The sequence below is a fragment of the Pristis pectinata genome, chromosome 38 (genome assembly GCF_009764475.1).
Source record: "Pristis pectinata isolate sPriPec2 chromosome 38, sPriPec2.1.pri, whole genome shotgun sequence".
Lineage (NCBI taxonomy): Eukaryota > Metazoa > Chordata > Chondrichthyes > Rhinopristiformes > Pristidae > Pristis > Pristis pectinata.
This window is the reverse complement of record NC_067441.1, coordinates 1,591,938-1,615,920: the sequence shown is the minus strand read 5'-3', so window position 1 is coordinate 1,615,920 and position 23,983 is coordinate 1,591,938. Positions and strand designations below refer to the sequence as shown.

Here is a 23,983-nt window from a genome sequence, read left to right as displayed (position 1 = left end):
AATGGCAGCGCGCCAGGCAGAATCTGAAGTTGAACCAGCAGATCTCACGGGATCAGGATTTAGGGGAGCAGAAGAGAGACCCCAGTGACATCACTCCCCAAGGAACACTCTGGACTATTAAAAGCCATGCATATGTAGTGGATACAAGTCCGAATGTTAATCCCCTGTCACCACATGCTTCCTGTAAAGGAAAAAGGTTACATTCATATAGCGCCTGCAACAACCTTTTCAGAACATTCTCCTTCACCCGCAACAGCCAACGAGGGTGGTCCCTGGGACATGCAGTGGCCAATTTGTGCACAGCAAGCTCCCAGAGGCAGCACTGGGAGGATGTGTTTTAATTACTGACTGGTGGGGATTAATCACTGGCCCCTGGACCAGCCGTGCTATCTCCTCCCCTCCCCTGTCCAAAGCAGCGGATAGGGCCTCGATTTAGTGTTTCATTCAGAAGCGGGCACTGCTGACAGTTCAGCTCTCCCCTCGGTAGGGAGGGAGTGGCAGCCGAGATGCATGTACTCGTCCATTTGAGGGCGAGCGATCGAACGAACGACCCCAGCGTGTCACAACTTGCGCTGATCTACGCGAACAGGTCACTTCGCAGTCCATCATCCCACCAGCGGAGGCACCACAGTGCAACTATGCATTCACACACGGGAAGGCGCTGGGGGGCGGGGGGAGAAATCCTGTTGTTATCGAGGCATCCGGCATTGGAACAGAAAATCCAGAATTGGGAAATGTGGCTTCAATAGTTTACACAAACCCTGGCGCAAGTTGCTCCCCAGTCTCCAACTTTCCAATTTTGCCTCGTGACAAACGTGACATCAAACCACAAGATCTATAATTATTTCAGTTCATCATTCATTTGGTGGGGGTGGGAGGGGGAGGTGGGGGGAGAACATCACTGGCTGTGCCAGCACTTATTGTGCATCCCTATTGTCCCCAAGCGAAAGGGGGCTTTTAAGAGTCAAGCACACTAGTGGGTCTGGAGTCACCTACAGACCCAGACAGGGCAAGGACGGTCTGGAGTCACACACAGACCCAGACCGGGTACGGACAGTCTGGGGTCACACACAGACCCAGACCGGGTACGGACAGTCTGGGGTCACACACAGACCCAGACCGGGTACGGACAGTCTGGGGTCACACACAGACCCAGACCGGGTACGGACAGTCTGGGGTCACACACAGACCCAGACCGGGTACGGACAGTCTGGGGTCACACACAGACCCAGACCGGGTACGGACAGTCTGGGGTCACACACAGACCCAGACCGGGTACGGACAGTCTGGGGTCACACACAGACCCAGACCGGGTACGGACAGTCTGGGGTCACACACAGACCCAGACCGGGTACGGACAGTCTGGGGTCACACACAGACCCAGACCGGGTACGGACAGTCTGGGGTCACACACAGACCCAGACCGGGTACGGACAGTCTGGGGTCACACACAGACCCAGACCGGGTACGGACAGTCTGGGGTCACCACACAGACCCAGACCGGGTACGGACAGTCTGGGGTCACACACAGACCCAGACCGGGTACGGACAGTCTGGGGGTCACACACAGACCCAGACCGGGTACGGACAGTCTGGGGTCACACACAGACCCAGACCGGGTACGGACAGTCTGGGGTCACACACAGACCCAGACCGGGTACGGACAGTCTGGGGTCACACACAGACCCAGACCGGGTACGGACAGTCTGGGGTCACACACAGACCCAGACCGGGTACGGACAGTCTGGGGTCACACACAGACCCAGACCGGGTACGGACAGTCTGGGGTCACACACAGACCCAGACCGGGTACGGACAGTCTGGGGTCACACACAGACCCAGACCGGGTACGGACAGTCTGGGGTCACACACAGACCCAGACCGGGTACGGACAGTCTGGGGTCACACACAGACCCAGACCGGGTACGGACAGTCTGGGGTCACACACAGACCCAGACCGGGTACGGACAGTCTGGGGTCACACACAGACCCAGACCGGGTACGGACAGTCTGGGGTCACACACAGACCCAGACCGGGTACGGACAGTCTGGGGTCACACACAGACCCAGACCGGGTACGGACAGTCTGGGGTCACACACAGACCCAGACCGGGTACGGACAGTCTGGGGTCACACACAGACCCAGACCGGGTACGGACAGTCTGGGGTCACACACAGACCCAGACCGGGTACGGACAGTCTGGGGTCACACACAGACCCAGACCGGGTACGGACAGTCTGGGGTCACACACAGACCCAGACCGGGTACGGACAGTCTGGGGTCACACACAGACCCAGACCGGGTACGGACAGTCTGGGGTCACACACAGACCCAGACCGGGTACGGACAGTCTGGGGTCACACACAGACCCAGACCGGGTACGGACAGTCTGGGGTCACACACAGACCCAGACCGGGTACGGACAGTCTGGGGTCACACACAGACCCAGACCGGGTACGGACAGTCTGGGTCACACACAGACCCAGACCGGGTACGGACAGTCTGGGGTCACACACAGACCCAGACCGGGTACGGACAGTCTGGGGTCACACACAGACCCAGACCGGGTACGGACAGTCTGGGGTCACACACAGACCCAGACCGGGTACGGACAGTCTGGGGTCACACACAGACCCAGACCGGGTACGGACAGTCTGGGGTCACACACAGACCCAGACCGGGTACGGACAGTCTGGGGTCACACACAGACCCAGACCGGGTACGGACAGTCTGGGGTCACACACAGACCCAGACCGGGTACGGACAGTCTGGGGTCACACACAGACCCAGACCGGGTACGGACAGTCTGGGGTCACACACAGACCCAGACCGGGTACGGACAGTCTGGGGTCACACACAGACCCAGACCGGGTACGGACAGTCTGGGGTCACACACAGACCCAGACCGGGTACGGACAGTCTGGGGTCACACACAGACCCAGACCGGGTACGGACAGTCTGGGGTCACACACAGACCCAGACCGGGTACGGACAGTCTGGGGTCACACACAGACCCAGACCGGGTACGGACAGTCTGGGGTCACACACAAGACCCAGACCGGGTACGGACAGTCTGGGGTCACACACAGACCCAGACCGGGTACGGACAGTCTGGGGTCACACACAGACCCAGACCGGGTACGGACAGTCTGGGGTCACACACAGACCCAGACCGGGTACGGACAGTCTGGGGTCACACACAGACCCAGACCGGGTACGGACAGTCTGGGGTCACACACAGACCCAGACCGGGTACGGACAGTCTGGGGTCACACACAGACCCAGACCGGGTACGGACAGTCTGGGGTCACACACAGACCCCAGACCGGGTACGGACAGTCTGGGGTCACACACAGACCCAGACCGGGTACGGACAGTCTGGGGTCACACACAGACCCAGACCGGGTACGGACAGTCTGGGGTCACACACAGACCCAGACCGGGTACGGACAGTCTGGGGTCACACACAGACCCAGACCGGGTACGGACAGTCTGGGGTCACACACAGACCCAGACCGAGTACGGACAGTCTGGGGTCACATACAGACCCAGACCAGGTACGGACGGCAGATTTTCTTCCCTAAAGAGCATGAGAACTGGAGAGTTTTTACAACAATCCAGTAGTTTCATGGTTGCCGTTACCAAGAGTAGATTTATTATTCTAAGTTTATCTTGAACTTTAGTTCCCCACCTGGCTTGGTGGAATTTGAACAGGATGAGGCTAAACCCAAACTACAGGAACACCACCTCGTAACCCCCCTGGGGAGGCTACATCTCGACGGCACGGACACTGAATTCTCCAGCTTCAGGTAACTCCAGAGCCCCTCTGCGTCTCCCAATCAATGACCCAGTGCCTTAGATACCTGCCCAGTGACTCAACCACGAGGGCACACAAACAAGTTCACGTCTCCGATTCTGATTGAACGGCCTACACCCCTCTCCCTGTCGGAATGGAGGCAGCTCAGGGAGGATCCAATTGGTAATGTGGCCTCCTTAACGTCAGTGAGACCGGGCGTCCGCTCAGTGGGGCACCTGCACTCCCCGGTGTTGGATCCCCCTCCCCATTCCCACCCCGACCTGTCTGTCCTCGGCCTCCTCCGCTGCCGGGGCGAGGCTCAACCCAAACCAGAGGAACGTGCCCCCCCCACCCCCGTAACTCCCCCCCCCACCGAGGGGGTCTACACCCCGACGGCACGGACACTGAATTCTCCAACCTTAGGTAACCTGCTCCCCCTCTGTCCCTTCCCCCCCCCCCCCGATCCACCCAGTTCCTCCTCCCACCCCACCCCCATCACCCTCTCTCCCCTCCTCCACCCATCTGCCCACTGCCCACACACCCCTCCCACTGGGATCTCCCCCCCCCCCACTGTTCCCACCTGCCCTCCCCACCTCCCTTATTGGGTTCCAGGCCCCACCTTCCTCTCCCATCAGATCCCATCACCTGCAGCCCTCTGTCACCTCCACCCATCACCTCCCAGCCCCCGTCACCATCCCCACTCCCCCCCCCTCCATCCGCCTACCACCCCCCCCCCACCCGCCTATCAACACCCCCCCTCACCCGGATCCACCCATCACCTGCCAGCCCTTGCCCCCACCTCTTTACACCCCTCTTTATCTCCCCTCTGCCCTTTCAGTCCAGGGGAAGGGTCTCAACCCGGAATGCTGGCTCTCCCTCACCCTCCACAGGCGCTGCCCGACCCGCTGAGCCCCTCCAGCACCTGGTGTGTCGCTCAGGTTTGTAAACATTTTCTGTACCGTACAGTTACTCAAATCAGCAGACAGATGCAATGTATCCGAGTTAAAAATCTCAGATAAAGGATGCCGTGTTAACCCTTGCTTGGAAGAGAATGGGGAAATCTTGCCCCTTCATTAACCACCACCATGGGCTATACAAGTCTCTCCTAAGCCGGTCAATACTACGGATCTTTGACCAGCGGACACAGCTTACCTGATTAAGCCCCCACCCCCTCCACAATATCAATTGATGAGCTGGTCCCTGAAACCTGCCCTTAACGTGTTGGCGAGTGGCACAATCTCGGGGGAAGAGATGGGAAGGTAGGAGGATCAAAGAGGATGAATGGGTGCTTGATGGCCGGCAGGGACTTGATGGGCTGAAGGGCCTGTGTCTGTGCTGTATGACGTTATGTCCTTCACTCACACCCCACCTCTCACCCAGCTCCCTCAGAACTCAGGCTGAGCTCCAGCTCCACGGAAGCCAGGCCCCAAATGACCCTTCTTCAGGGTGGGCTATGCGACCGGGTGGGGCATCACAGCCCCACCTTACTCCGTGCACTCTCGTTCTTGCGGGTATGGCAGAGATTACTCTGCACCTCTGTAACTAACTGGATTCGATTGGTGGGGTCGCAGCTGAGATAGAGTCACACTGCACGGAAACAGGCCCTTCAGCCCATCTTGTTCATGCCGACCAAGATTCCCATCCAAGCTAGTCCCATTTGTAACGAGAACACAATCCTGCTTCATTAATAATACTCCCACCTCAAAAGATAGCAGATTCCAGCTGGTTTATCCAGTGTGACAGACCCCCAGAGTATAACTGCCCTGCCAGAGGATGGGGTGGTCTTTCAGAAGAGACACCAAAGATCCCAACGCCCACTACTGTACGTGGAGGGGCCAATTTTAATCACAACTCAAGACCAACAGTCCGCCCTGAACAAGAACCAAGTGTATGAGTGTGAGTGTGTCTGTGTGGAGTTTGCACGTTCCCCCTGTGACCACGTGGGTTTCCCCCGGGGGCTCTGGTTCCCTCCCACATCCTAACCACATGCGGGGTGGGTGGGTTAATCGGCCGCTGTAAATTGCCCCCAGTATAGGTGGGTAGTGCTGGAATCTGAGGGGAGTTGGTGGGAAATCGATTACAGGGAGATAAACGAGGGAATGGGACTAAAGGGAGCGGCACGAACCAGATGGGCAGAATGGCCTCCTTTTGTGTCATAAGAGAAATATGAACAGGAAATTTAAGCACTAGCATTTCATAAACCTGGAGTCAAAAATCAGTCTCGGAAACAAGTGCCCATGAAACTGCCAGCTTCTCCTGAAGAACTATCTTGGTCAGGGATGGAACTCTCTGCCTGCCTCACCGGATGTGGACTCGGGGCTCGTGGGTGAAGGGGGAGAATGCTGGGGAACGGACCTCCCCAGTACAGAGACAACAGATGGCTTACACGCCCCATCTACTGTAACAGAACACTACTCACTCCACACGAGAACATCAGATTTGATGCTGAAAGGGTATCAGAACAAGCAAACTTAGGTAGGTTTTAAAGGAACATATATATAAAATGGGGAGGTGGAGGGTTTAAAAGGAGGGATTCCAAAGCTTGGGGCCCAGGCAGCTGAAGACACGGCTGCTGATGGTGATGGGAATCGGGGGGAGGTAGGATGACAGGGTGGTCAGCGGAGGGTTGCTGAGGTTACAGAGACTTGGAAAGGAAATTTGCCATCGAGGACAGACAGACAGACATTCTCATGCACGCGTAACCACACCACACAGAGAGGCAGGGCCAGGTTTGCACAGGAAGATTCCACACACTTTTTGAACTAAACTCTAGTTTAAAGGAGAGTTGTGGGGGTGGGGGGGGGGGTGGGTGTGGTTAACATATAAGGATCACAGAGCGAAGCTTTTACCTGTGGCCTGGCTCCGCCTCTCTGCATCCTCCCCACCAATCACCGCCTCTGGGGGTTCCCGATCTCTCTGCTCCGCTCCGCTGTCAGCGGGTGCCAGAGGCAGGGTGGGGGTCCGGGCTGCTGGCTCCGCCTGATCCCGGGGAGGAGGAGGGGGGCTCCTCTGTTCCTCCAAGGCCGGGATGCTGCCCCCCGGGATGGCTCCTCCCTCCTCCGACTCCTGGACCGTCCCCGACGGGGGGCCCCCTGCCCCGTCCGGCACACCGGCGGGTTCAGGCTGCGGGGAGGGGCGGCTCGGAGCGCCGGACAGCGGCCCAATCTCGTCCTCAACCGGCAGGTCCGAGGGTTTGTCATCCGGCGGCTTCAGAGGCTTGACCACGATGGACGGGGTCTCCACGACGACGGGGGTGGATGTGACAATGACTGATTGGGTTGGGACCGGTTCCGGAGCGGGGGGCACCGGGACCGCCTGCTTTTCCCTGGCCAGCTGTCCCCTTTGGATTTCCGACCTGCGAATCATCTCCAGCAGGGGAGCAGAAGGATCTCCCGGCTCCATCCCGCCGAGGCAGACGGCCGAGTCTCGCGTCTCCGCCAAAGGCCGGAAGTCTGGGGAGGAGGATGGCAGAGGAGCAGACTTCTCCGGGACTGGGCTCTCCAGCAGAGGCGGGACCGGTGAGCTCACGGGGCTGGCCCCTGGCCCGTGCCTCCCTGCTCCTTCCGCTGCCGGCTGGCGGTCCTCGGATGGGTGGTCACCTACAGTCAGAGGAGGTGACACTTCCGAAGGCTCGATTCCTCCATGTATCAATCCCGCTGCCTCTCCTTTGGCCTGTCCTTCAGGGAGACCTCCTGGGACTTCTGCTCGGTCCTCCACCTTGGAAGCTTCGGTGAATCCTACCAGGTCCTCCACCTTGGAAGCTTCGGTGAATCCTACCTGGTCCTCCACCTTGGAAGCTTTGCCAAATCCTACCAGGTCCTCCACCTTGGAAGCTTCGGTGAATCCTACATGGTCCTCCACCTTGGAAGCTTTGCCAAATCCTACCAGGTCCTCGACCTTGGAAGTTTTCGTGAATCCTACCTGGTCCTCCACCTTGGAAGCTTTGCCAAATCCTACCAGGTCCTCGACCTTGGAAGCTTTGCCGAATCCTACCTGGTCCTCCACCTTGGAAGCTTTGCCGAATCCTACCAGGTCCTCGACCTTGGAAGCTTTCGTGAATCCTACCTGGTCCTCCACCTTGGAAGCTTCAGTGAATCCTACCTGGTCCTCCACCTTGGAAGCTTTGCCGAATCCTACCAGGTCCTCCACCTTGGAAGCTTCGGTGAATCCTACCTGGTCCTCCACCTTGGAAGCTTTGCCAAATCCTACCAGGTCCTCCACCTGGGAATCTTTGCCGAATCCTACGTGGTCCTCCACCTTGGAAGCTTCAGTGAATCCTACCAGGTCCTCCACCTTGGAAGCTTCGGTGAATCCTCTCTGGTCCTCCACCTTGGAAGCTTCGGTGAATCCTACCAGGTCCTCCACCTTGGAAGCTTTGCCGAATCCTACCAGGTCCTCCACCTTGGAATCTTTGCCGAATCCTACCAGGTCCTCCACCTTGGAAGCTTTGCCGAATCCTACCAGGTCCTCCACCTTGGAAGCTTTGCCGAATCCTACCAGGTCCTCCACCTTGGAATCTTTGCCGAATCCTACCTGGTCCTCCACCTTGGAAGCTTTGCCGAATCCTACCAGGTCCTCCACCTTGGAATCTTTGCCGAATCCTACCAGGTCCTCCACCTTGGAAGCTTTGCCGAATCCTACCAGGTCCTCCACCTTGGAATCTTTGCCGAATCCTACCAGGTCCTCCACCTTGGAAGCTTCGGTGAATCCACTCTGGTCCTCCACCTTGGAAGCTTTGCCGAATCCTACCTGTTCCTCCACCTTGGAAGTTTTGCCGAATCCTACCAGGTCCTCCACCTTGGAAGTTTCGGTGAATCCTACTTGGTCCTCCACCTTGGAAGCTTCAGTGAATCCTCTCTGGTCCTCCACCTTGGAAGCTTTGCCGAATCCTACCTGTTCCTCCACCTTGGAAGCTTTGCCGAATCCTACCTGGTCCTCCACCTGGGAATCTTTGGCATCTCCAGGTTGACACCTTGTCTCCCTGGCACCGCTGGTCACATGGCTGACCGCCGCCTCCTCTCCGTCACTGACTCCCTGCTCTTGTGCGATCTCGGTGACATTGATGACCGGGACGAGAACCAGGTTCTGCAGACCACCGTAACTGCTGGGCAGCTGCTGCTCAGTGGCTACCTTCTGGGCCAAGGGCTGCTGTCCTGGGGGCCCTTTGAGATCTTCAATGACAGTGTCCTCGGATTCCCCGGAACTATCCACCTCCAATGGCTCAGGCTGAACGCGGTCAAGGGCAGCTGCAGTTTGAACAGTTGGAGCTCGAGGCACACACTGGCCCGAGACAGGTTCTTTAATGACTTGAGCAGTCTCGTGAGGAGAGGAAGGCAGCGTCTTCGACTCCTCTTCCAGGACCAAAAAGTCATCTATTGGACCTCCAGATGGTCTCTCGGGAGAAGGGGCATTGGCATCAGTCTTGGCATCAGCTGGTTGGGCCAAGCTCACCACGTGTTTGTCCATAATGGGCTGCGCAGGTTGGACAGTGCAAACCTCTCCCAAGGACTGCGCCCCAGTCGTGGGTATAGTCATCGGCTCAGCCTCCACATCTGAAGGACCCTGGTCCAAGGTAACATCAAGACCCAAGATTGATTTGCCTTTATCCTGTAGGCCAGGGGCAAAAGCTTCGGTGAGGACGGCCGTTGATCCAGCAAGGGTGGGCTGGAAGCCCTCGAGAACCACTTCCATGGTCGACGACTCCACACCTTCTACCTCTGCGCTTGGCCTCGCGTGCTCCCCTTTCCTGGGTTTGCCTCCAATGCCAGGGTCCTCCTCCTGAACCCTGGGCTGATCGGGGGACCGGTGGTCCAACAGGGAGCTTGGCTTCTCATCCTCCGCCCCGGGACCATTCCCGCCCTCCGCCCTCGTCCCGAGTTTGCTTCCACCCGATGGCCCTTTATCGATTGCTCCAGTGAAGAAGAAAGACTTCTTTGGCTCTTGCAATGCTGCCTGGCGCTCTTTGGAAGCCGGCGATGGCTTCAGACGAGCTTCTTCGCAAGACCCCTTCTCTTGCACCTCAGCGAGCACCTCAAATGGCGAGTCAGGTGTGAGTCTCTCCAATGAGTCCTCTTCCTGCGAGGAGTCGATCGAGGATGGGTCACTCTTGGCTGACTCCCCCGTGGCTTGGTCTCTCCCGGTTGCGAGCTCCACTTGGTGATGTGTCCTGGCCTCTGCTGTCACCAGTGGGTCTTCCTCCTTCTTGAATATCAGTCCAGGCTGACTCATCCAACTGTAGTTCTCAAAGACACTTCCAGGTTCAGGCCCAGCAAGTGGTGCTCCCATCGCAGGGCCATTACCAGCCCTCTGCAGGTCACTCATACCCCGAATGACCGCCGCTCCCAAGAGCTCCTTCTCCGTGTTGGACAGAGCAGCTTCCTTCGAGGGGTGGACCAAGGCAGAAGAAGGGCCTCGATCCAAGACGACGTCGGGGGTCTCGGTGGCCTTGGTCCAGGGCGGAGAGGAGACAGGAGAAGGCGAGAGTGTCCCCACCGGCTCAGAGGTGCTCGCACTGCTCAGTGGTGGTGCAGAGGGCAGTGTTGGCGGCCGTACAGATCGCTCTGTGACCAGATAGCAATAAAAGTTCAGAAACCAGAAAACAGACAAACCAGTCTTGCAACATGCAGAGCTCGTGGAGAAGGTGAGAGATTGGGGTGGGGGGGCTTGGGGGAGTGGGGAGGTAGGAAAGACTATGGCCTCAGCACACATGCATGGGATGGACACCTGACTTGCGATAACTTTCACAACAGCAATGCTTCCCCCCTAAGGGTGCAGGAAGGAAATTGCAACTCAAAAGAAATGAAAACAAGAAGAGCAGGACTCAAAACACAAGGAGATAAAAGTTACATCTGATCAGATAGTATCTTTGATTTCCGGGAGGGAAGTGTCACTAGTGACTCATGGCAAGACGCTTCCCAGCCAACTCCCACTAGAAAAGCGGAGGCCCCACCATCAACAAGCTACATTCCAGGATGGAGACAAACCCCCTTTTGAAATGACCCCGTCAAGGCATCAAGAGGCACGGAATGAAACCCAAGCAATCTGGGAGTCAAGCAAATGGCTCCTCTATGTCCTGTCCATGCAATGACTTGAGATCAGCCAGCTGGTCCCAGCCTGCAGTGTCAGGGTCACATTTATACTGTACCTTGTGCAAGAGCCTGGAATAACTCACATATTGGGAATTACTGGCCGGTTGTATGCATGCACTCCCTCATTTCCAACCTCCCCCAACGCTGCCTTCCATATTTCCTTGTGACATCAGAGCCACTTCAGCCCATCAAGTCCATGCCAGCTCACAGTGCAATCCCATTCCCTGTTAATTATCCCTGTAATCTATTCTCCCCACATGCCCAGCAACTCCCTCCAGCTTCTAACCCTCACCCACACACTGGGGGGGGGGCTGCAATTTACAGCAGCCGATTAACCCACCGACCCCGCACGTCGTTGGGACGTGGGAGGGAACAGGAGCACCCGGGGGGAAACCCACGCGGTCACGGGGAGAACGTGCGAACTCCACACAGACAGACAGCACTGGAGGTCGGGATCAAACCCGGGTCTCTGGAGCTGTGAGGCAGCAGCACTACCCACTGCCCCACATCAGATTCACAACCAAGTTTCACCATACTATTGAGAACAATTCCTTTTAAACAAAGATGACTAAACTTGACTAAGTTAACATCAAACCACTAACATCTGTTAAGGAAGGAAATCTGTATACAGTGTGGGGCTACAGGTGACTCGCGTCTCACACTAGTGTGGTTGGATCTTAATTGACCCTCTGTGCTGACTTTGTCAATGATGCAAGGAACGTACCGCCTTGAAACTGCCAACACAGGCAGATGGGGTGGTGAAGGTGGTGTCTGACACACTTGCTTTCATCGGTCAGATTCCTGAGTGCGGGAATGTTGCAAGACGTTGGGAAGGCCACTTTTGGAGTACCATGTACAGTTCTGATCGCCCTGCTATAGGAACGATGTCATTACACTGGAGAAGGCACACAGAAGTGCAGTGGGAGTGGTGTGGGGGAGAGAGGGAGGGAAACTTCTTCACCAAGGTCCTGGGGACAATATTTAACTTTTGGCCAAAGTGTTTGGTGCAAGAAAAAAAAAACTGCTGGAGGAAGCCAGCGGGTCGAGCAGCACCTGTGGAGGCAGGGGGATGGTTGGCGTTTTGGGATGACACCCAGCACCAGGACTGAGAATGTAGAGGGGAGATGGCCGGTGTACGGGAGGCGAGAGGGAGGGGCCGGCAGGTGGGACCAGGGAGATGACAGGTGGGGGTGGGGAGAGTAGAGGTACAGAAGAGAGACTGGGAGCTGTTTGTCATTGGTCACTGGTGTTTGTGGGAGCTTTCTATGCATACTGCATTGCCCACAATTACAGCAGCTTTCCATTGGTTCCTAAGCATTTTGGAAAAAAACCAATGTCATTCCCTTTTCCACCTTCTGGGAGAAGATACAGGAACTTGAAAGCCCAGACATCCAGACTCAAGAGCAGCTTCTTCCCCAATGGCAAATTAAATTGGTAAATTGGTTTATTATTGTCACATGTACTGAGGTCCAGTGAAACACTTGTCTTGCAAATCGATCGTACAGATTGATTCATTACACATTGCATCCAGTAGTACAGGGTAAAACAATAACAGAAACAGCTACAGGGAAGTGCAGTGCAAGTAGACAATAAGGTGCAGGGTCATAGTGAGGTAGACTGAGGCCAAGGGTCCATCTTATTGTGCTAGGGGGCCGTTCAATAGTCCGATAACAGCGGGATAGAAGCTGTCCTTGAGCCTGGTGGGACGTGCTTTCACTGCCCGATGGGAGGGGGGGAGAAGAGAGAATGTCCGGGGTGGGAGGGGTCTTTGATTATGTCGGCTGCTTTCCCGAGGCAGCGGGAAGTGTAGACAGAGTCCGCGGAGGGGAGGCCGGTGTCCGTGACGCGCTGGGCTGCGTCCACAACTCTCTGCGGTTTCTTGCGGTCCCGGGCAGAGCAGTTGCCGTCCCGAGCCGCGATGCATCCAGATAGGATGCTTTCTATGGTGCACCGATAAAAATTAGTGAGGGTCGACAGGGACGTGCCTGATTTCCTTTGCCTCAGGTTCAGGGGTCTGATAGCAAGCACCTGTTTCACAGCCCCTTCCTGGTGGTGCAGCCACATTCTCCAACCCTTAACTCTACCTCTTCCATCGCTGACACTTCTAAATTTCTCTTGGCACTACTTCAGTTTGCACCATTCTGTTTTTACTGCTGTATTTATTATTATTGTATAAGTTTACTCTAGGAGCCGTTTACTCTGGTGTACGTGACAATAAACTAATCTACTATTTTACGCAGTGCATTGTTTGATTGAATATCGATGACAAATTCCACACATTCCATGTGATCCGCTATCAGCTCCCTCTGCTTCCCATTCGTTGACCACCTCCTCATTGAAGGGGGTCCCGCTTTGATCTGGTATGTTATGTTCATGGTCCAAACCAACTGGCGGTGGGCTTTCCAAGCACCTGGCAGGGCCCAGAACTCCACAGGTCAATGACACTGGGCTTCGAGAAAAAAGCCATCTCCGATCCATCAAGCCAGAAGATCCCTTGAGATCAGAAAATTGAGGCACGTCACATGGCGCTCAAAGGAAATGGTGATCTTGGAGCCAGATAGATTGATTCCAGGGATGAAGGGGTTGTCCTATACAATCTGGTTTGGATGTTTGGGGGGGGGGGTCAGGGGGATTTCACAGAGATAAAAGACTGGGGGAAGGCTGACAAGGGTAAGTCCTGAAAGACCCAACCTTAACCTTGGAACTGGAGAGACAGACTCAACACAAGCCCGTGCATCTTGTAACGTTGAGGCGCTGAGCCACTAGGAGAAATGTTTTGAGCTGTTCCTCCCCAGCACCGAGCCTTGGATAGGGTTAGGGTAGCCCAGGTTGTGTACCCCAATCACTGTCCTCTGTCCCACAGTGGAAGCACACAAGAACTTGCTTCAGTGATGCTTGCTGCAGTCAAATTGCCCACGTTTCACAGCTGAGGGCCAAAGCACCAGAGAGCGTGTGGCACCATGGGACCCAGAAAACACCTGTACTTCTAGGTGAAGGACACGAAGCAAAATATTTTATCTTTCCCAGTGGCTAAGAGAGTTATAGCCACGCAATGTTGTACCTGGTGTTGCAACTACAGCTAAGCCAGGAGAGTGTCATTCACACAATCTCTCTTCTACATACTGGGACACAGTAAGCAGGAGTACAGCCAGGAGCCCCGCACATCAAGGATAAAGTAGGAAAAGGAGACTTATCTGGCCCCTAACTCCTGAAATACACAGTAAAACTCCAATAGCACAGCATATCTGAATGCACAGGAGCGCAAGAAGCTGCAGAGAGCAGTGGACTCAGCCCAATACATCACGGGCGCATCCCTCCCCACCATCGCGAGTATCTACAGGAGGCGCTGCCTCAAGAAGGCAACATCCATCATCAAAGATCCCCACCATCCAGGCCGTGCCACCTTCTCACAGCTCCCATCGGGCAGGAGGTACAGAAGCCTGAAGTCCCCACACCACCAGGTTCAGGAACAGCTACTTCCCTTCAACCATTCGGTTCTTGAACCAACCGACACAACCCTGATCACTGCCTCAGTACAGCAACAAATGATTACTTTGCAGAACAATTGTTTTCTTTTGCTTCTAAGTGTGTTCTTTCATGAATAATTAATGTATAATCTATGTTTTTCAAGTGAATGTTGTGTCTCTGATGCTCTGTGCCTGTGATGCTGCTGCGAGGAAGTTTTTCATTGCACCTGTGCACACACAGACTTGTGCGTCGATTCAGCAGATGTTCCAGACTATCGGCCGTTATTCCGATTAATTCAACAACGTACTTTAAATTCACCTTAAGATGTTACACAGTAGTAGCTTCTAGTGAAGCCAGCAAGCTTAAAGGAATGTACGGGAACTGAGGCCCCAGCAGGTTTAAAGGGGGTTCAGGAACTGGGGATTGGTTTATTATTGTCACTTGTTCTAAGGTCCAGTGAAAAACTTGTCTTACAAACCGATCATACAATTCATTACACAGTGTAGTTACATTGAGTTAGTACAGAGTGCATTGATGCAGTACAAGTAAAAACAATAACAGTACAGAGTAAAGTGTCACAGCTACAGAGAAAGTGCAGTGCAATAAGGTGCAAGGTCACAACAAGGTAGATCGTGAGGTCAGAGTCCATCTCATCGTATCAGGGAACTGTTCAATAGTCTTATCACAGTGGGGTAGAAGCTGTCCTTGAGCCTGGTGGTACGTGCCCTCAGGCTCCTGGGGCGACGCAGATATCTGAACCATCGGGATTTCTGAATAGTCAGATCATGGACTGTCTCGGTTTTACTGGACCAGGCACACCCGAGCCTTCAATTCTCATTCCCAGCCATTTGAATTCCCCTCCCCATTCCCCACGCCGACCTGTCCGCCCACAGCCTCCTCCACTGCCAGGTTGAGGCTAGACGCAGATTAGAGGAACAGCCCCCTGGGCGGTCTCCAACCCCACGGCATGAACGTCGAATTCTCAAACTTCTGGTAACTGCTCCCCCTCTGTCCCTTTTCTCTCCTCCTCCTGATCCAACTGACCCCCATCACCCTCTCCATCTACCCACCAGCCACACACCAGGTCCCAACGTTCCCACCTGCCATCCCCACCTCCCTCCAGGCTCCACCTTCCTCTCCCATCAGATCCCACCACCTGCAGCCCTCTGTCACCCCCACCCATCACCTCCCACACCATTCCCACCCCCCCCCCCCCCGCCCCGGATCCACCCATCACCTGCCACCCCTTCCCCCACCTCTTTACACTGACTATCTCCCCTCTGCCCTTTCAGTCCAGGGGAAGGGTCTCGACCTGAAACATCGACTCTCCCTCTCCCTCCACAGACGCTGCCCGACCCGCTGAGCCCCTCCAACATTTTGTGTGTTGCTCCAGATTCCAGCATCTGCAGTCTCCGGTGTCCACATCCTACCTGTAGGTTACACCATGGCCAGCAAAGGCGCCCACACACTGCCATGAACAACGTGGCGGTGAGACTAGGAGAGTCCAGAGTTGGACAATGGGCACCCTCCACCTCCCTGCCAATGGACCATCACAACCCACCCCCGTACACAACCCCCTGCTGCCTCTCTCAAGGGTTGCTTTCCCTTCCATAGGTGGGGAACACAGTGCAAGAGCGCGGGCTCTTCTCCAGGTCTCGAATACTCGCGGCCTCGCCAAAGCGAAACTCGGGAGTCCCACACTGCCGCATGTGCACAGCAAGATCCCATGAGATGGAGCCAGATGACAAGATTCAACAGGCTAATGGTTAATGGCAGCACTCTCAGCAGTGTGGAGGAACAGAGGAATCTTGGGTGCCACATCCATAGATCCCTCAAGGTTGAGCGTAGGTCCATAGGGTTGTTAAGAAGGCATTTGGAGTGTTGGCCTTTATTAGTCGGGGTACTGAGTTCAAGAGTCGTGAGGTAATGTTGCAGCTCTATAGAACTCTGGTCAGACCACACTTGGAGTATTGTGTTCAGTTCTGGTCACTTCACTATAGGAAGAATGCGGAAGCTTTAGAGAGGGTGCAGAGGAGATTTACCAGGATGCTGCCTGGATTGGAGAGCATGTCCTATGAGGATAGGTTGAGTGAGCCAGGGCTTTTCTCTTTGGAGAGGAGGAGGATGAGAGGTAACTTGATAGAGGTGTAGAAAATGATGAGGCATAGATCGAGTGGACAGTCAGAGACTTTTTCCCAGGGCGACAATGGCTAACACAAGGAAACATCATTCTAAGGTGATTGGAGGAAGGTATAAGGGGGATGTCAGGGGTAAGTGTTTTATTTTTACAAAGAGAGTGGTGGGTGCATGGAACACACTGCCGGCAGAGGTTGTGAGGGCAGATACATTAGGGACATTTAAGAGACTCTTAGATAGACACATGAATGATAAAGAAATGGAGGGCTATGTGGAACATAGATCTTAGAGCTGGATAAAATGTCGGCACAATATTGTGGGCTGAAGGGCCTGTACTGTGCTGCAGTGTTCTATGTTCTAATTCCAGGGATGAGAGAGCTGTCCCATTGAGAGAGGCTGGGCAGGTTGGGTCTGTGTTCCTTGGAGTCTAGAAGAAGGAGGGGTGACTTTATTCATTCATATTAGATCCTAAGGGGACTTGACCAGGTGGACGTTGAGATGTTTCCATCGGTGGGAGAGTTAGGTACAAGGGGACATGGTTGCAAACTAATGGGCTGGTCATTTACAGTTAGGCGTGTAGAAATGTCTTCTCTCAGAGTGGGGTGAATCTCTGGAATTCTCTGACCCCGTGGGTGGTGGAGGCCAGATCATTCGAGATATTGGGCAGGCACGATAATGTAGCTGTTGGCGTAACACTATTACAACACCAGCGACCCGGGTTCAATTCTGGCCGCTGTCTATAAGGAGTTTGTGCGTTCTCCCCGTGTCTGCATGGGTTTCCTCCGGGTGCTCTGGTTTCCTCCCACATTCCAAAGACGTAGGGGTTAGGAAGTTGTGGGCGTGCTATGTTGGCGCTGGAAGCGTGGCGACACTTGCGGGCTGCCCCCAGAACACTCTACGCAAAAGATGTATTTCACTGTGTGTTTCGATGTACATGTGACTAATAAAGAAATCTTGTCTTATATTTCAAGTGGAGAGAAATAAATGTTTGGAAGATTGAGGAAATGGGGGTGGTGGGGACCTGGCACAGAAGAGGAGCTGAGGCCAGTGTAGATCAGTTATGATCACTGAACGGTGGGACAGGTTTGAGGGGCCGATTGGCCTACTCCTGCTCCTATTTTGTTGGGTTCTTGTGTTTTCAGTGCTGCCTTTAACATCCAAAGACAATGCCCCCAGTAGTGCACTGCCCACTTAACACTGCCTTGGGAGCAGCAGTTGGATTGAATTTGATAAATTGGTTTATTATTATCACATGTACCAAGGTACAGTGAAAAACTTTATTTTGTGTGCCGTCCATACAGATCATTTCATCGCATCAGTGCATCGAGGAAGTACAAGGGAAAACAATAACAGAATGCAGAATAAAGTGTTACAGTTACAGAGAAAGCACAGTGCAGGCAGACAATAAGGTGCAAGGGCCACAACGAGGTAGATTGTGAGGTCAAGGGTCCATCTTATTGTTTCTGGAAAGAAATTAGACCCCACAAGCTGAGGAGAGACTGGTGCTTAGATGCACTTGCAGGCAGATTCAATCAGGGTCAACAGGATGAGAGGGGCTGGAATACTGCAGATCCCACGTTACAGAGCAGCAAATGGCCTCCCTATCCTACCGTAAGACATAGGAGCAGACTCAGGCCATTTGGCCCATTGAGTCTGTGCCACCATTCGATCCTGGCTGATTTATTCTTCCCTCTCAGCCCTGTTCTCCTCATAAGCTTTGTTGCCCTTACTACTAACCTCCACTTGAAATACACCCAGTGACTTGGCCTCCACAGCCGTCTGTAGCAACGAATTCCACAGATTCACCGCCCTCGGGATAAAGAAATTCCTCCTCTGTTCTAAAGGGACATCCTTCTATTCTGAGGCTGTGCCCTCTGGTCCTGGACTCTCCCACTACTGGAAACACCCTACCACAGTCCTCAAAGATCACAAGGTGTTCCTTATGCAGGATGTACAGCAGAGAGACAGGCCATTCAGCCCAACCAGTCCCTGCTAGCATTCACACTGCTTTCAAAGCCTCCCATCATTCCTCATCTACCCCCAGGGTCCTCTACTCCCTCCCCAACTCTGTTCTCCGCTAACTTCCCCTCAACTCCATCGCCACATGAATGATAGTAAAATGGAGGACTATGTGGGAGGGAAGGGTTTGATAGACCTTAGAGCAGGATAAAATGTTGGCACAATATTGTGGGCTGAAGGGCCTGTATGATGCTGTATAATGTTCTATGATATGGGTCATCTCCACCACTCTGTGGGAGGGAGCTCCACATTTCCATTGCTCTTTTGGGTAAAGAAGTTTCTTCCCAAATCCCTGCTGACTCTTATATTGATGGCTTTTAGCCTCGCTCTTCCGGGCGAGCAGGAACATTCTCTCTGCATCCACTGTATCAAATTTATTGCTGTAGGAGCCTCCATTTGCACCCCTTTAGCTGGCTTTTCTCAAGGACAAGGAAGAAACCCATTCACACAGGCCTCTAACAACAGCCCATGCTCCTCCGTGACTTCAATGGACCGATAATCATCTGAAAAATAGAGTCACACAGTGTGGGAACAGGCCCTTTGGCCCAACCAGTCCATGCTGACCAAGATGCCCATCTAAGCTGGTCCTTGTAACATAACCTGAAGTGTCCCAAGTATTAATTGGGCTAATCCGCACTGTTCTCCTTCTGAGGCCCATCTCTCCACCCCAAGACCCAGAACCCGTCCCGGTGTGGTCCAACCAAGGCTCTGCATGGTGTGGTGAAACCTCTACCCCTTCTTGCACCCCTGTTATCTGGAAATAAAGGCCAGTATTCCCTTAGCTTCTGAACCTGTCCATGATCCTCTAAATGACGCAAGAAGGTCTTTAACTCTTTGGCACTTTCGCATTTCAATAGCTCCCTCTTTTGTCCTTCTTAGGGCCAAAGTAGATGACCTCATGGTGACCTGCACCAAAATCCATGTAAGTCATTGAGTTACACAACACAGAAACAGGCCCTTCGGCCCTACTCATCCATGCCAACCAGAATGCCTTCCTGAGCTAGTCCCACTTGCCCACGTTTGGCCCATATCCCTCTGAACCTTTCCAATCCGTGTACCTGTCCAAGTGTCTTTTAAGTGTTGTTAATGCAGCAGTTAGTGTAACGCTGTTACAGCGCCAGCGACCCGGGTTCAATTCCCACCACTGTCTGTAAGAGGTTTGTACGTTCTCCCCGTGTCTGCAGGGGTTTCCTCCGGGTGCTCCGGTTTCCTCCCACATTCCAAAGACGTACGGGTTAGGAAGTTGTGGGCATGCTATGTTGGCACCAGAAGCGTGGCGACACTTGCGGGCTGCCCACAGAACACTCGACGCAAAAAATGCATTTCACTGTGTGTTTCAATGTACATGTGACTAATAAAGACATCACATCACCCACTCCCTCTGGCAGCTCGTTCCATATACGGACCACCCGCTGGGTGAAACAATTGCCCCTCAGGTTCACATTAAATCTCTCCCGTCACCTTAAACCTGTGCCCTCTAGTTCTTGATTCCCCAACCCTGGGGAAAAGGCTGAGTGCATTCACCCTATCGATGCCCCTCGTGATTTTACAACCTGGATAAATAGATGCTGGAAAGCTGGGAAAAAAAACACAGGAAATGCTGGAAACCCTCATCATCCGTGGAGAGAGAACCAACATTAACATTTCAGGTCAAGGATGAAGGGTCTTTGAGCATAAATGTTAATTCTGCTTCTCCTTCCACAGATGCTGCCTGACCGGCTGTGTGTTCCCTGCCTGGCAGATGTGCAGGGCCCTTCGTAAAGACTTAGCAGGGATTAGAATTGAAACCAAACCGATTCAGCTCCTCTCTCCAAAAGATGGAACAATCAGTGTGCTCTAAATGTGGAGGAAATGATCGAAAATACAGGTAATTATCCACTGGGTCACCTGAAATGTTGACTGTTCCTCTCCCAAGGTGATGACTGGTAATAAAATCAAACTCTTCAATCCAGCTCAACGATATTTAGCCAAGGGGCAGGGGTAAGAAAGAGGCTTCTGGGCTGAGAGCCACCACCCAAGATGGTGCACGGGTTAGATGGGTGCAGCTTGAGGTGCAATGGGTGATATTCCAGCCCCAATCCAGTGCTTGCCCAAGAAGACACACTCCCTGCCCTCAGAGTGATAGGTTTAGACGGGAGGGGAAAATTTTCAAGTATTCACCACCTGACACCTGGCCAGGGGTCGATGGATTAACCCATCCCAGAGCTGTTGCTGGGATTGGAAAACTGGAGCAAAACTGGGGTTGTCTGGAACAAAGAGGCAGATTGGGGTGCACATAATTATAAAAGGCATGGGTAGAAATAAAACAGAGCTCAAAATAAAGATACAAGATATTTATTTATTAGTCACACGTACATCGAAGCACACAGTGAAATGCTTCTTTTGCACAGAATGTTCTGGGGGCAGCCCGCAAGTGTCGCCACACTTTCAGCGCCAACGTAGCACGCCCGCAACTTCCTGACCCCTACGTCTTTGGAATGCGGGAGGAAACCGGAGCACCCGGAGGAAACCCACGCAGACACGGGGAGAACGTACAAACTCCTTACAGACAGTGGTGGGGATAATTGGCACTACAATCCTTGCAGCATTGTGCTAACTGTATTTTACCATTGTATTTATTATCAGGTATACTGATTGTCCGAGCAAGGAATTTCATTGCACCCTGGTGTACGTGGCAATAAACTGATCGAATCCAACACGGATCAGAGGGAAGGTCGGAAAGAATGGATTAGAGGATGCCAAGGGGCTGGTCTAAGGGGGCAGCAGAGGCAGAGACACCCCCCCCCCCATCTAATCAGGACCCGCAGAGCCTCAGACCCAATGCGGGAAGGTGGGGTTAGGCAGGGCAGCAGCACCACAAACGGGCTGAATGGCCTCCAGCGGCAGCCACAGAACGAAGGGCAGGGCTGGCAGGAGGGAGGTGGAGCAGGGCAAGATTCGCCGCTTGTTTTCATCAATAAATAATGAAGCTGCCCCTCCCACGGCCGCAAATGATGCGGAGCGGGCGGCCTGGCGCGCATGCGCGCTGCTTTCCGCACTGCGGACACTTTGTATCGAGCGGGACCCGCGCGCGCAACATTGTATCCGAGGGCGAGGCCCCGCCCCCCCTCCGCTGGCCCCGCCCCAGCAGCCCGGCCGAGCCTCTCAGCGACGTCCCCGCCGCCGGCCACGCCCACCCTGTCGGGGGGGTTCTCCGGCCACGCCCACCCACGGAGCCGCCGGCCGCGCCCACCGACTCAGCCCCGCCGCCGCCGGCCACGCCCACCCCGCCGCGCATGCGCCCCCGTGGGCAAGCGAGGGGAAGAGATACATGGTATCCCCCCCCACCCCGCGCCCCCGACCCCTGATACATTGTAACCAAGGCGACGGTCGGGAGCGCGCCTGTGCGCGGGGGCGAGGAGCGGCGGCGCGCTTGTTTACCTCCGATGCAGAAGCCCCCACCCCCCCTGCACCCGTCGGGTGCGCGCCGGGCCCCGCACCCCAGACACAACAGAGGTCAAACAAGAGGCTCGGCCACCGTTAACCCCTCCCTCCCCGGCCCCAGCCCCGGCCCCGGCCCCGCTCGCAGCCTCACTCCGCCTTCAGCAACCTTAACTCGCCTCACTTCCCTCCCGCAAACAACCGCTCCGCACCCCCTGAGCGCCGCGGCTTTTGTGCACCCTCCAGGGGAACAAAAACCCAGATCAGATTCCGCAAGGTACGAGGTGGTTATTTTCGTCCCCTACAAATTTATATATATCGGAGCCTTTGCAAATTATCCCGGACTGCGATGCAAATCCGCCCCCCACTCCCCCAGCCTCCTCCAAAGAAAGTTGCAAATGCACCATTTCCAGCTTCGGTGCATATTTTAATTCTCGATTTCTTACCGAGAGACACTCCCGACGAGCCCTTGGCCGCTGCTCCTGGGGATGGATCGACATTGGCTTCGGTGCCTTTGGAGGAGGTAACGAGGGATGATTGGGTCTGATCTTCCATTGCTCCGTTTTGCTTATTAAAATCTTCTGTTGCTTTCTTGTTCTTAAAAAAAAATACGTTTCGTTGCAATCTTGTTGTTTGTTAGGCTTTCTCCTTTCCTCCGGGGCCGGGGACTCCGCCCAGAGCTCCGTGCTCAGTGGCTGTGAATCGGCTCCGCAGCTCTTTATGGCAAACGCAGAAGTGCAAGGGGAATAAAAAGAGCCCTCCCACCCATCCCGACGATCAGGGTGAGAGGTGAAGTGGCATCGATTAATGGTTTCACAGCCACTGAGCAGTGCGGCAGCGCAGACGGGGAGGGCAAAAGAAAATGATCTCATTAAAGAGCGACTAACAATTATACAAAATAATATTGCGCAGCCCGTGGAGAGCTCCCCGAGGACAGGTGACGAAGTATATTTATTGTACCGTGGGAATGGTTGGCACCCAACAAAATATCAGTAGAGCCAAGCTAACTGGTATGTCATGTGGAAAGGCAGGCTATACCCATGGACACGCCGCACACTTGTACACGTGCAATACATGTTTCAACATGCGTAACACAGGCTTATGATATTGACAGTCTACACAGACACACTGACAGACTACACACAATAGACACTTGATAGACAGCACACACATACACGCAACACACACTGACAGACGGCACACACACATACATGCAACACACTGACAGACAGCACACACATACACACAACATACACTGACAGACGGCGCACACACATACATGTAACACTGACAGACGGCGCACACACATACATGCAACACACTGACAGACAGCACACACATACACACAACACACACTGACAGACGGCACACCCATACATGCAACACACTGACAGACAGCACACACCTACACGCAACACACACTGACAGACAGCACACACAACACAGACACACACACTGACAGACTATGCACAACACAGACACACACTAACAGACTACACACAACAGACACACTTGACAGACAGCACACACATACATGCAACACACACACTGGCAGAATACACACAACACACACACACACTGACAGACAGCACACACACCCACAACATTGACAGACGATGCACACTCTCCAGTAATGTTGATGGTGGGATAAATATCAACCCATGGGTCGTGGGAAGAAATTCCCAGCAGGACTTCCGTCTGGCTGGGGGTCAGCAGCAGTAGACGCGGCCTCAGTACAACATTTCCAGCTGTGCTGCACTGAGCCAACACTTCACTCGGCTGCCAAGTGCTTTGGAAACACACTTTCCTCCTCCCCCCACGGATGCTGCTTGACCCGCCGAGTTCCCCCAGCAGATTGTTTGCTGCTCTAGATTCCGCCGCCTGCGGTCTCCGGTGTCTCCAACTGCTCTGGAAAATGCCAAGGTGCTTAAAGATACAACAGAAACACCAGCCCTTCATGTTCATCTGAAATACAACACCTTAGCAAACTTTAAGAAATGTGGGAGAGGGAAATCAGGGAATTATAGTTCGTCTCACGCTCATTGTCAGATTACC

At 54.2% G+C, this 23,983-nt stretch overlaps 1 protein-coding gene across 1 annotated transcript in view; it reads right to left on the bottom strand.

Moving 5' to 3' along the window:
• Positions 1-22,783, bottom strand: part of LOC127586946 (uncharacterized) — a 38,598-nt gene extending 15,815 nt beyond the window's left edge. The window contains 2 exon segments of the mRNA XM_052044987.1: positions 6,647-10,357; positions 22,375-22,783. Coding sequence (XP_051900947.1) covers positions 6,647-10,357; positions 22,375-22,483 — 3,820 coding nt within the window. The 5' untranslated portion in view covers positions 22,484-22,783.
• Between the last annotated feature and the right edge of the window lie 1,200 nt (positions 22,784-23,983).